This window comes from Adiantum capillus-veneris, chromosome 13 (assembly GCF_014529385.1).
Source record: "Adiantum capillus-veneris isolate H3 chromosome 13, ASM1452938v2, whole genome shotgun sequence".
Lineage (NCBI taxonomy): Eukaryota > Viridiplantae > Streptophyta > Polypodiopsida > Polypodiales > Pteridaceae > Adiantum > Adiantum capillus-veneris.
Genome location: NC_140943.1, coordinates 155097770 through 155112057, shown reverse-complemented (window position 1 = coordinate 155112057; position 14288 = coordinate 155097770). Strand labels below are relative to the sequence as shown.

Genomic DNA, 14288 nt, shown 5'->3' with positions numbered 1-14288 from the left:
GCGACGATGTCGATCTGTTGCCTTCTTGTGTCTTTCGTGAGATTTCGCTAAAGCCTCTCGGACCTTGGCAAAAGCAGTGTCCAAGTATCCAAGACCCTTGTGTACTGGTTGGCTTAAAAAATCTAAATCTTTCGTGCTAAGGAAGGGTGGAACCTTCGGAGCACTTTCGATGATCTCAAATGGCGCCTTCCCCGTGGAAGAGTGGATCGTGTTATTGTAGGCAAATTCCACCAAGGGAAAAAATTTATCCCATGAAGTCTTCTGATAAGAAATGTAATACTTCAATAAATCTAGTACGATTGAATTCACAATCTCAGATTGCTCATCTGTTTGCGGGTGGAAAGATGATGAGAACCGTAACCGTGTGCCAATGTTCTCTCAAAATAGCCTTCCAAAACAAACTCGTGAATCCGGGACCTCTGTCAGAGACTATTGTCTCAGGCATGCCATCTAGTCTGAAAATCTGTGCAATGAACAGTCTCGCTAAATGATCCGGCTTGACTGTTTTCTTCACTGGAATGATGTGAGCTTGCTTGCTAAATCTGTTGATGACAGTCCAAATGCCATCATGCCCACTCTGTGTCTTCGGGAGATAAAAAATGCAATCCATTGCAATACTTTCCCGGGGGCGGGTGGGAATGGGTAAAGGCTGTAACAAACCATGTGCTTTATGCCTGTCAAACTTGACCTTTTGGCATACCAAGAAATTGCGTACAAAGACGGCTACATCCTTCTTGAGTCTCGGCCAAAAGAAGTAACGCTCCTTCAAGGTGGTGTCGATGCTGCAGTGACCCGTAAAAGGTGGACAATGGCACTCAGTCAAAATCTTTTCCCTCAACGGCTGTGTGACGCACAACATCGTTTTCTTCATCAAGTAGCCATCCCGAATGGAATATCTGGCTCCTACCTCCCCATTCTCTAATCGAGTGAATACATCGGAAAAATCCAGATCTGTGGCGGTGAAGACTGTGAAATCCGCTCCGAGTAGGTAATGTCACCACTGAGTAAGAGCATGGATCACTGCATAAAGCTCTTTCTCATAAATCTGTGCAATCAAGTGTGGCTTTGAAAACAATCGGCTTTCATAGGCAATCACATGGCCTTCTTGCATTAAGACCGCTCCCAGACTACGACCACAAGCATCACAATATACTTCAAACGACTTTTGCAAATACGGCAAAGTCAATATTGGTCCAGTAGTCAATTTCTCTTTCAGTGTCTGAAAGGTAGTCACCTCTGTGGGTCCCCACAAGAAAGGGACTTCTTTCTGTGTCAGAATGTGCAAAGGGGAAGCTACCACTTCAAACTTTCGAATGCACTGCCGGTACTAAGAACACAAGCCCAAGAAGCTTCTAACTTCATGAACATTTTTCAAATCTGGCCAATCACGTATAGTCTCGATCTTGGCCGGGTCCATCTGTACTCCTGCTACTACTGAGACGATGTATCCCAAAAAGTGTATCTCTGGCAAGAAAAATTCACTCTTTTTGGCATTGATAACTAACTTGTGATCTTGCAATGCTTGAAAGACCTGTAGCAGATGGTGTCTATGTTTTGCTTCATCCTTGGAGAAGACTACAATGTCATCAAAGAAAGTACCGACAAATGATGTATACTCTGTGAAAATCCTATCCATCATTCGGTTGAAAGTCGCTGGAGCATTGGTAAGGCCAAAAGGCATCACCAAACATTCATACAAACCGAAGCTCATCGGAAAGGCTGTCTTGTAGACATCTCCCGGCGCGATTCGATCTGATGATATCCGCTTTTCAAATCAATCCTGCTGAAACAAGAGGATCCCTGAAGTCGGTCAAGAATATCATCGATCTTTGGAATCGGAAATCTGTTCTTGATGGTGATTTTAATATTTATTTAGAGCTCTGTAATCAATGCACATTCTCCAAGATAACAACACCGGAGAGCAATAGGGTGAAGTACTCGGTTGGATAAGACCCTTTTCTAGAAGGTCTTTCACTTGGTTTATAATCTCTTCATTCTGGCCTCGGCTAACACGGTAAGGTGGCCGGTTTGGTGGTGTGCTTCCAGGTATCAGATCAATGGTGTGATCCTCAGGTCGAAATGGAGGCAAACTCGCCTGGCAAGCCCTCAAAGAAGCAATTGGCATGAAGTTCAGACATGTTCGTTCTGTGTTCCTCATTTAACTCTTTCAAGTAGATCGAGTAAACAAAGAGATTGAATTTCATTAATTTGGAAATGGCCGAAGCCGATACAATAGGGATGGACCCACCCTTCAATTTTACATTAAGTACAATTTTTCGGCCCTTTTCATTCGTCAACATTTCTTTCTTTGCCCGATAATCGATCACTTCGTTGTTCTTATGGTACCAAGGGACTCCTAAGAGGACGTCACAACCTTCCAAGGGCATTATGTAAAAATACCATAGTCACAAGGGATGCGTTGTGAGGAGTGGGGATGAGGCTCAAATGGATTTTTAGTGTAAAAAAGAGGGCGGGACGGCAAGTGGGGATGGAAAAGTCCAAAAATGGGCGTCCCCTGTGACTATGAAAAATACCCATGACAATGCAACCGAAGTTTCCCAATGAAATGATTAATGACTATGTTCCGTCTGGGTGCCGCTAGAACTTCCTCTGCTGGTGGTCCCATCCTGCCGGGTGTAATCTTGAGCGGCGCCGCGAATTCGGGTGAAATGAAGTTTGGCCTTGGCTCCTCCATCGAAGAAAATTAGGGCTTCTTGATGTTTCACTATGTCCCAAGCTTGGCAAAGTTGTGTACTTTCATCAATCAAGCTTGGGTCAGTATCCATGCAATCTAGTACCGGTCCTGCTTTCATCTTACATTTTCTGACACGTTCCTCTGCTGCTCTCGAACTCTCTGGCCTGTCTTCAGTTTGTTCTTGCTATGCCTTTTTGGGGCACTCTGTGGAGATGTGCCCATCTTCCGTGCAACCAAAACACTTCCCTCCTTTGATGTAATTGGCCCTCTCTCGAAGAGTGAGCCGGGGTCGTGTATCCTTATCTTTCTTTTCTTGGGAACTCTTTCTCTTTCTACTTTCATTGTTAGAGGTGTGTCAGGTTCTCTCAGTCAAGATCTCATCAGTGGGGTAAGTCAGATTTCCCGAATGTATCGAGAAACCCCGTTTCGCATGACCCATTAGAATTTGACTTTGTTCGGCAGTAGTCTCGGATCTTTGTAGGGAGTCCGCAACAAAACCGCTCAATGTGTTTCTTGAAAGAGACCTTCTTAAATGAAGAGGTTGGTAGAAAAGAGTCCCAAAATCTCTTGCAATAAGCGTCCAAAGAATCTCCCTTGGTCGTCCAAAGATGGTTCCAAGCGGTTTGTATATCTCGTTTGTATTCCCGAGCCAGCCAAGAAGAAATGAAGAGCCTTTTGAATTTCAACCACTTGATTGGAGCTTCCTTTCTCAAAAGAAGAGTGGACCACCATGTTCGAGCATTGCCTTTGAAGAAAGATAGAGCCCTTCTAATCTTGGAGTGCTCTGAGTAGTGCCCACTAGAGAAGGCTATGTCAAACTGCTAAATGAAGGCCAAAGCCCTCGGAGCATCTCGGAACTTAGAAAAGGATTCAAATTTTATCGATTGTCCACCTTTGAATTCTTTTGCTTTCTTGCTTTTGTCTTCGAGGTAGTCATATTGGTTGGCTCTATAAAAATGCTTCTTCTTTGCATAAAACATATGGTCATCGGAGTCCGAACAGTTAGAGGACGACTCCTCTGTAGAACTGCCAGAAACTGGGTGAAATCTGGGTTTCTTTGCCTTTTTCTTGCCCTTTCGGAAGCTTTGCTTTTTGCTTCGCTTTTTACCTTTTCTATCCTTCTCGCTCGAATCACAAGAACTAGAAGAGCTCTCAGAAGAAGAGGAAGAAGAAGAACTGGGTAGTCCTTCAAAGCGTACTCGCTTCTTTTGCTTTGTTGCAGATGCAAAAGAAGATTGACGACCCAAATAACCAGGGTAGTCAGTCCCCTTCTTGCGCTTTCTCACTTGCTTTTTGGATTGATTGTTCGCGTCCAAAAAGTGACGGATCTGTGTCTGAACCGCCTCTTGTAATTCTTGTTCTGTAAACATCCTCGGAGAAGGAGGTTTCTTGATTGCCGGTTCAATGGGTGGTTCTGTGGCTTTCTACCATTCAGTGTGCACTTCTGCGATGGATTATCGAGACAAAAATTTTGCAAACTCAGGGTCCTTTGCAAATTTAATCATTTGCTTCGTGCTCTTGTCAACCTGTTGTCGACATTCCATCTCTTTGAAGCTCGTACTAAGTAGGCCGAGGTGGCCCGTTCTCTTCCTTTGTTAAATCATCAAAATCTTCTTCGTGATCTCCTCCCGCATTAGCAGATGCAGAAGAAGTCGACTGCTTCTTGTTGGAATCCATAAGTGTCGTGAGGTTCTGGTAGAAGAGAAATCGGCCGCGCTCTGATACCACTGTAACAAACTTGGACATTCCAAGTCAAGATTCTACCGTGACACAACAGAGATTCACTTCAAACAATTCACAAAAGAGACTGATCTGGTAAGCGCCTCAATCTCCATAGGAGGGGCAGCTAGCATTGCTCGAATGAGTGGGATACGGAGGCCTTGGCTCTGATCAGTTGAGAGATCATAGATACCAAGGGCCTCTCCATACGTCTCCAACCATCCTGGCCTATAGAAGGTCGCCATGTCTGCACCCCATACAACATAGCTGAGGTTACTAAAGTATCAAAGAGCCATAACTTTGTTCGAGGTTCTTGGAACTAAACCTGCGAACACATCCTCTCCAAGCCTCCCAAGGCCTCAAAAGCTCTAGTCAGTCTAGTCTCTGCTGCTCTCCCCAAAGAAAACCTCGGCCGAGTGAAGACAACCCCAAGGTAAGTGTATTTATTTGTATAGTCTACAATCTCCTGACCATATGTGAAAGTCGGTGCTGATCTCTTGATCCACTGTGGTGTGGTGTTAAACACCATACCTTGGTTTTACCAAGGTTTATAGACAATCCACTATCCTCTGCAAAACTGTGTAATGCATCCAACTGTCGCTGCATACCCTCTGGTGAGTCAGAGATCAACACAATATCATCAGCATATAACAACAATGGGATCCACGTCCTTGCTAGCTGGGCACCTCTATCACCGGCTCTGTCAATGTAATCAGACACCTCATCAACATACATACCAAATAGAGTAGGAGACAATGGGCAACCCTGTTTCACCCCAATGGTGGAGTGAACTAAATCAGATATCTCCTCCGGAGTGTGTACATGTCCCATCATTGATCTGTATAGAGCCATAATCCCCCAAATCAACACTATGGGCATCCCCATCTCTTGCAATCTTTTGAGAGAGAGAGAGAGAGAGAGAGAGAGAGAGAGAGAGAGAGAGAGAGAGAGAGAGAGAGAGAGAGAGAGAGAGAGAGAGAGAGAGAGAGAGAGAGAGAGAGAGAAATGAAATGAAATGATATATTAACGTCTACAAAAGGCCAAAATGACCTATGAGACCAACTGATTACAATGATGAGTCTAGTACCAAGTCTAGGTACAAACAAAGAAAACTACAAACAAGGAAACTAATAGGAGTGCTACCGACTCCTATGGGTGGCTGGTAGGCTGATCAATGGTATCATGCTATAAAGGTACAAAGTGGGGATAAATGTCACCATGATACAATATAACAATAGCGTGAAGCCTATCCTGATCGACACTCTGGGTGTCGTGCTAGAATCCTGTGGATCCTCGGCCGCAATCTCTGCCGGTGCTGCGTGGCTCCCCTCCTCATCAGTCGCGGTCGTCTTGATCTCCCTAACTCTATAGCTCAATCCATGAGAGTACCGCTGGTGTGTGTATGGGTAGGAACCGAGCTCTGTGATGGTGGTGTCCCCTTCTCCTCTGTGGTACTCAGACTGAAGAAATCTGAGATGTGTCTCTGGGACTGTCTCTGTCTTTGCCCACTCAATAGAGCGTCTCTGTGTCTCTGTATCTCAAGTAGGAATAATCCGAGACATCTTTGATCCTGATATCTCATGACTCTATCTAGCGAGTCAAAACCATCTCTGAATAAACAATGAAAGCGTCCCCGTATCTCATAGTAGACTGTGCAGCGACATATGTAGTGAAACTCTGTCTCTGGCTCTGCATGGCATAACTGACATATCCTACTGTCTGCTGGTATGCCTCTGAATCTACCTGTCTCAATCCCAAGCTGGTGTGAAGATGTGCGAATCTGGCCTATAGCACATCGTAACCCATGAGATAGATGTGTGTCCATGTAACTGGGCCGTGTGACAAATCCGTCTGTCGTGAGTTGGAGAAGATGCTCTCTATAGAAAACCCTCTTGGTACCCAACTCCCGTGCTGGCTCTATCCATGTCCTCTTGCTATCAAGCTGCATAAGATCCTGCCGAATGAGGCTAGTAGTTTCCATCCGTGTAAGAGCCAAAGATGGTGCATCAAGAGAATACTGGAAAGGGGGCAGCTTGTCCATGCTGAAACCGTGCCTATGAAACCATGAGCTCATCTGTGCATACCAACATGATGTATCTCCCTGTAATGCTAGCTGTCTAGATGACTCAAGAGCAAGCCTGGCATACCTGTCCCTGGTGGTGTCCCATAAGCTGTGTACAAATGATACTGATCTGGTGAGAGCCTCAACCTCCATAGGTGGGGCAGCCAGCTCCGCTCGTATGATGTCATGTGGGACTGAGGCCTTGGCTCTAATCAGCCTAGAAATCATAGATATCAAGGGTCTCTCCATATTACTCCATCCAGCACTGTCAACAGACGGCCCCCAAACCTGAACCCCGTAGTGCATAACTGAAGCGACCAAAGTGTCGAAAGCCATAGCTTTGTTCGAGGTTCCTGGAACTGAACCTGCGAACAAATCCTCTCTAAACCGCCTAGGGCTGCATAGGCACGAGTCAATCTAGTGTCTGCTGCCACTTTCAGTGTGAACCTCGGTCCACTAAAGACCACCCCAAGATATGTGTATGCATCAGTGTACTCCATATTGTCCTGCCCATATGTGAAAGTAGGTGCTGATCTCCTAACCCACAATGGCGTGGTATTAAATACCATAACCTTGGTTTTACCAAGGTTGACAGACAATCCACTATTCTCTGCAAAACTATGCAATGCGTCCAAATGTCTCTGCATACCCTCTGGTGAGTCTGATATCAACACGATATCGTCAGCATATAATAAAAGAGGGATCCATGTCCCAGCAAGCTGAGCACCTCTATCTCCTCCTCTGTCAATATAATTAGAGACCTCATCAACATACATACCAAATAAAGTAGAGGACAGTGGGCATCCCTGTTTCACTCGGATAGTGGAGTGAACTATGTCAGATATCCCCTCTGATGTGCGTACATGGCCCATCACTGAACTGTACAATGCCTTAATCCCCCATATCAGCTCTGTGGGTACCCCCAATTCTATAAGTCGGCGCATCAATCTGGCCCTCGGTATTGTGTCAAAAGCTTTGCGGAAATCCACGAAGCTGCAGTATATCCGTCTACCATGTGCTTGACCCTCCTCAATGATAGCTCTGAGTGTAAAGACATGTCTAGTGTGGAGAAACCCCTCCTGAAACCAGCCTGCCCAGGTGCCCGTATGCCCATAATCTCTGCCCAACTGCTCAGCCTATGCTCAAGGATGGATGCATATAATCGTGCCAATGTGTGTCCCACCATGATAGTACGGTAATTCCCTGGCACTGTGGGGTCTCTTGTCTTAAAGATAGGTACAATAGTAGATAATCTCCAAGACTCAGGGAAGCCCTCACACATGACACGGTTGAATAACCGTGCAAGCATCTCTGCCAACAAATCCCCAGCATGTATAATGTGCTCTGCTACCAAACCCTCATGATCCTGTGGCCGTCTGGTCTTTATCATGTCAATGGCCTCCTTTACCATCTCAGTGGTAAAGAAGGTGCTCGTAGCTGGACATGGCTGCATACTGCCCCCATATCTCTGTAGAAGTAATCACTGGTGGGGGGGACTGCTCATGGAATAGACGCCAAGCCTCTCCTGAATCTCTACTAAGGAAGAGCTGATATAAATCTTGCTCCATCTGGACCAAGAAAGCTCGCTTCTTCCGTCGCACTAGTCGTCGTGTAGCAATACGAGACTGTCTATAGGTGATCACTCCCAATGTAAGCTCGCGCTGTATCTGAGCTCTACTCTGTCGACACTCCTCATCATACCAGCTGTTCTGAGGCATGTGCCCAGAACGACGTCTCTGACCATGCTGAGTGTGTGGGTATGCCTCTGTCGCTGCCCCATGTAATGTCACTATCAGCATAGATGTGATCTCCTCCACTGTGTATACTGGCTCTGATGTGCAAGCCTACGTATCTCCTCTGCATAGACTGAGTCAGCCTCTGGTGTAAAAGTATAGCGTGGATGTCTACCACCCCGTGAGATGTACTGTACTGAAAGGAGACTGATAATGTCAAAAGTGCATGATCTATTGCTATCCCTACAAGCTTGGGCCCCACTGTGAAATCCTGAATGTGAGAGATAAAGCTCCGATGTGTCAGAACATAGTCTACAGTGCTGGACCCATGCCTGTGTGGAAAACAAGTAAAACCTGTAGACAATGGGAAAGTCGGTAAGCCATTCAGTATGGCTAAACTGCGAGTAGTCGTCATCTCCCTCAGGTATCTCCCATATTTTGTATGCTCTCTGTTGTGTGAGCATCTCTCAAGTCCCATCTCCTCTGGCTCTAGCTCTCTAAGCATCTCCTCTGAGGTGTCATAGAAGACCGTCTGTGAGCTGCCTGTACGGGCATTGAAATCCCCCAGGAGTATGATGTCTCCATCTCTGGAGAACTCCCAGATATCATCATCAAGTACAGAGTAAGGAGACTGTCCTCTGGGTGAAGCATATACTGAAGTGCTGGGAGGAAAATAGTATATGGCGATGTACAAGAAACGTCCAGTCTCTGCCCTTAGCCTCGCCCACAAGTATCTGGCCTGATCATCTCTCCGAACTATGTGCAGTAGTGGTTGGAGCTCCTCTCTGAAAAGAACTGCTACACCTCCTAATCCTCTAGTCCCATGCGTAGATCTGGTGCTTGTCCGGCAAGCTGTCTCCCATCTGTATCCTGATATGTGCGGCATCAACTGTCCTGGAGCCTGATGAGTCTCTGAGTAGAAAACAATGTCTCTGTCTCTGAAGCTACCCTCAAAGGCCCCCACATCAAGTCTATACGAACCATTACAGTTCCAAACCGCCATCTTGAGAGTGGTCCCATAGGTCTCGCACCGTCATGTAGAGCGGTGCTCTGTAATCACTACTCGTCCATTTCTGTAAAAAGCTAACTTTCCCTTCTCCCTTGTTGCTATAATCTCTGGCATGACCTCTCTCATATGTGCAAGCTGTGAGAGCGTAAGATCATCTCCTAAAAAGATACCTGTTTTCTTGAGGGTTGGCCTCTTCTTTAAAAAGTCTTTCTTTTCTTCCATGGAGGGAAAGCGTAAAATGAGAGCCCGTCCTTTTGAACTCTCCCCATTACCTTCACTGTTCTTGCCCACTCTCCAAGCTTGTGTGTGCGAGGGCTTCTCCACCCCCATCATGGACATGAGGCTCTTCACCTCTTGGTCCACCTTATCTGAATCTTTTAGGCCGGTCACTCTCACGTGTAGAGCGCGTACCCTTCTTCGTTGTTCCTCTTCAAGTGTCTTGTTGATGATGTCAGGTGTAGTCGGGATTTCCTTGCCCTTTCCCTTCTTGACAACTGCAATCCATTTTTCAGCCTTATCCATCTTCTTTTGCGTTTTGGAGAGAACCTCCACCTATGAGGTCTTCTTTTCTCCTTCCTCCTTTATTTCTTTGACTTGTGCTCGTATACTATTCAGCTCATCGATCATTGATGGCTGAATTTCTCCATCTTCAAGGCGTCCTCCCTCTTTGGTTTCGTCGAGTTCCTTCCTAAGGGCTGAGATGCTACCTTTTAAAGCTTGAATCTCATCCCGGAACTCCTTGCGTTCTAGTTCCCTCGCCTGTTCCTCCCTCTTTTTCCATTCAAGAATTAAATTCTTCTCTTTCTTCCACTCATCCATGTGGGCTTTGCATTCTTTCAACTCCCTTTCAATGGCTGTCATCCTCTTGCTTGTGACCATGTAGTGCGCCGCCATCTTTCTTGCCTTATTTGTTTCAGTTATTTGATTCACTTTCTAAGAGAGAGGAGAGAGCGACCTATACGCACTGCATTATGCATACATTTGTTTCCACATTCAACGTACATGGCATATATTTGCTTTCCGTACGTGTCAATGTGCAATTTCTGTGAATTCTGCAGTTTCCAAATTCCTTGTAAAAATCCCTGCAGTTCTGAAAAATGAGGTTTTTGAAAATTCGAAAGTTCGGAAAATCCGGAAAAGCCGAGACTGTGGGAATTCCTGTGGAAATTCCTCCTGGAATTTTTTGAATTTTGCCGGGTGTATGAAGGGAGAGGGAGAGAGAGAATGGCCTCTCTGTTGTTAAAAGAGGGCACCTACAGGGCGTGTGCAATCTCTCACAAAGTCCAGCGTGGACTCACTTGCCAGCCTGGAAGGATTTGCCAGCGTGCCTTTCGAACGTAAAAAGGTAAAATCGATGGCCTTGCTGGAGAGCTGCAGCGCGTGCAATTTTCGGAAGGCTACACCTTCGTTTGCAGCCGTCAAGAGAGAGAGAGATGCCCTCGCGCTGCGACCTGCTGTGGGCAGCGACCTGCTGTGGCTGCTCACTGATGCTCACTGTCGGGGTGGTTATTTGAGGGGCTTGAGAGAGAGAGAGAGAGAGAGAGAGAGAGAGAGAGAGAGAGAGAGAGAGATTATTCTGGTCGATTATGCAGGCATACCCACAACCATTGATTATCACAAGCTGATTCTACAGATACAAGTAATTGAACGTCCCTAGTATTTCGTTACATAAGGTTGGCTTGGTTAGCCATCATGCTTATCTTGTTCATGACTCAACAGGACTTCAAAGATGGAAAGGTTGATACTGCCTTTATTCCAAAACACGAAGAAGAGTTAGCTGATGTAAGTTCGGCTCTTTGCTTTTCTTTTTTGTTTTTCCTGGATGGCCTGCTTTTATCAAAACTTGAAAACTCTTGCAGAATTCCCTTAGGCAGCTTCGCTATTTAATTGCTTACGTCTTAGTATCATAAAGTTTTTTCGAACTGTCTGGTTTAGAAGCTTGAAACCAAATATGCTTAGAGGCTTGAACCAAATTATGCTCATCTGTTTCCCTTTCCTTTTTTTCGTAATGTGCTGTTTTTATTGAAAGGCTGGCAGTGACAATTCTCTGAGGCTGTTTCACTATTTAATTTGCTTACATGTTGGCAACATAAAAAAATTTGTGACTTTTTTGGTTTAGAGATTGATGTTGATGATAAATGCCTTGATTGGGAGTATTGCTGTTTCACTATTTAATTTGCTTACATGCTAGCATCATAAAAAAATTTCCGACTTTTTTGGTTTAGAGATTGATGTTGACGATAAATGCCTTGATTGGGAGTGTGTGCGCTATTTTCTCTTACTTTTAAATTTTTCTTGACTTTGTTCTAGTACTGCTTTTGTCATGTAGTTTGCTTATCTATGTGCTATTTGTTCTTACTTTTACAAATTTTCTCCTCTTTGCTCTAGTTCTGCTTTTGTCATGTAGTCTTGGCATCTTCTTCATTACTTGTTTATAATATTTTTCATGTTAGAAAGGATTTTGAGCAAAGTCCGGATCTTTTTTGGACTTTATAGGAAGTTTATTTGCAAATCTTTTCTTTTGAAATGGTCAGCCTGGTTAGTAGTTAATTCAGTAAAAGCAAGTGCTAACCGTTATCATAGCTAAGATTGCCCATCATCTTTGGAGTGTGATAGGGACTCAGTTTTTTGGTTTTAGAAAGCAATCTCTTATTGGGAACTGATTCTACCCAAACCTGCACCTATCCTTCTGCAATGATGACATGAGTACGGATGTAACACCAACTCTATATGATCCCGCACTGATTCTTCTGCACTGATGTCACGAGTACTATGTGATATGTTGTAGCTGCTGTCCAAGCAATGCATAATCAGTGATGCAGGATCTTTTTCTGTTTGGAGAGCAACGGACAAGCAGTGAAGTTATGTCAAGCTTTATAGATCGTATATAATTCAAGCCAAACTCTTAGTTAAGGCAAGAATCCTCTTATGCCATGCATTAACTCTCTCTAGATTCTCTGCTCACTCTAGATAGTGCTGGTTTTCTCTGTCGAGATTGATTTCTGCTGGTAGAATTTCAACCTTTAGAACTTGCTCACTTTTCTGCAGTCTGTCTGTTGGGCTTGAAATCACATTGTGTGTTTCTACCGTAATCGAGAATGGAATATCTTCATGTACGCTTGAGCTCCGGCTAATTTTTCCTCCCTACTCCATTTCACAGCAGATTGACCTCCCAGAAATACTACCAGCATAGTTGGCTGAGTGCTCCATATCGATAGACTTAGTATCTCAAGAAAATAGGGCTTTTCTTGAAGCGCAAGGTTTAAGTTGCAAGGGACATCTCAATGATGCCTCAGCCTTTTGATTGTTTGTCCTCTCAATTGTTTGTAGTAAATTTTCACTGAGATGGTTTCCAAAGGTTTTGTTCTCTCATCAAATCCAAGAAGGGGCCATGTGGGATCCCATCTTTGAATTGAACGTGCGTCTGGTCATTACCTTGCATTGTTTCATTTTAATGACAAGATTTTTTATGAGACTGGTGATCATGTTTGTCTTGAAAGTGATACTTAGCCTGCCTATTTTGCAGCCTAATGCTGGAGGACGGCTCGTAGTTGTGAAGGAAATGAGCAAGGCATTGGCTTAGTGTATTTTCTCATGTTCAAAAATTTGTAGAACCAGTTTTGCAGGTGTATTTTGAATCGTCTTGAGAGGCTTGATTGATCCTGAAGTGAGCAGGAAGTTATCTTCTTGAGGTTTTATCTTCTTCCCCATCACGCGAGAGCGGAGCGTGCCCCCACCAGATTCCCTCTCCCTCTCTCTCTCTCTCCTCCCAAGCGATTGTTTTGTTTGCTGGATATTTGTGATAGAATCTCTTTATATGAATGCTTGCAGAAGCAAGAGGGAGGGCTCATTGTGGTTTTGCAGCATTATAGTAGCACTCTTGTAAACATGTAACACGAGTGTGGTGTCTTTCGCCAAGAAAATATGTCCTACTGAATTGCAACACGTGGTGTCGAAGAACGCTTAAGATGATTACATTATTAAGACTACCACAGAAGTTAAACTTAAAAAAGACATGTTTCAGCATCCAAACTAACCTTCAATGTGGAATTAGACCAAACTTTGTTGGTTTTGGGTAGTAAAAGAGAACTAAGGGGATTAAGACTTCGGTAATATTGGGCCAATGTATAATATTTTTATTTCCACTGTATTTGATGTTATGCCTTGTAGTTTCACGCTGGCACTCTAAAGCCATAAAATGCAAAGTAAGCCACACCATGTAAGGCTCTTGACTTATCAAAATCAAATGAAGGGACCAATTGAAGAAGTGAGAACAAAAGAGGAATCAAATATTTTAAATGAAAAGGTAATCCAATCAATGTGGGAAACAATAAGAATTCAAATGTATGCCTAACTCTCCTATGTTTGAGAAAGGTAAGAGTAAAACTTGAAGCTGGTTCGCAAGTGAAGGGAAGAGTGCATTTGCTAGTTGACCTAATCCAAGGAATATACAAGAGTTATGAAGCTTTATAGGTATGTGTGCATACCATAGACGCTTCATAACAATATTCTCCCTAATAGCAGGCCTATAAACCCTCATTGAAAATGACATGTAGATGCATGTTGGTAGCATGAGAAAATACAGTGGCCCATTCCAGTAAATAGAACCAAATAGATAGTCTTCATTGCAAAGAACAAAGTCTTGCTTAATAGTCTTTAAGTAGGCTTAGGATGTCATTATGTTTGTCTTTCTCCCTTAATTTTAATAACACTCGCTCTTCTCTCAGCAATTTCAAGGACACACCGTATAGTATAGGAAATAAACTTTATGGTGCCATCCATGGGACATTGAATAGAGCTTTGGGTTGTATTCAATTATTATCCTTCTTATGCAAAGCATGAAATCCATGCATATATAAAGTAATATCAAGGGCTTTCATAGGTATGTAGCTCCTGATAATGATGCAAGAGAATCTCATTCGAAAGCACCTTGGATGTAATGTGCTCCATTTGTAGGGGTGGTTTCGATAAGATATTTGATCAACACTCTTTGACACTTTGGTCTCCTTGTAATGAATGATTGTGTGAGAGCTTGCTCATGGGACATCAAAGTATTAATCAATGATCACG

The 14288-nt window shown here is 44.0% G+C and overlaps 1 protein-coding gene across 1 annotated transcript in view; it reads left to right on the top strand.

Moving 5' to 3' along the window:
- Nucleotides 1-13250, top strand: part of LOC147445137 (biotin carboxylase 1, chloroplastic-like) — a 107558-nt gene extending 94308 nt beyond the window's left edge. The window contains exons 15-17 of the mRNA XM_086527603.1: nt 10811-10857; nt 10938-11000; nt 12745-13250. Of these exons, the coding sequence (XP_086383729.1) occupies nt 10811-10857; nt 10938-11000; nt 12745-12801 (167 nt within the window). The 3' untranslated portion in view covers nt 12802-13250. The remainder of the gene's footprint in view (nt 1-10810; nt 10858-10937; nt 11001-12744) is intronic.
- Nucleotides 13251-14288: the final 1038 nt, after the last annotated feature.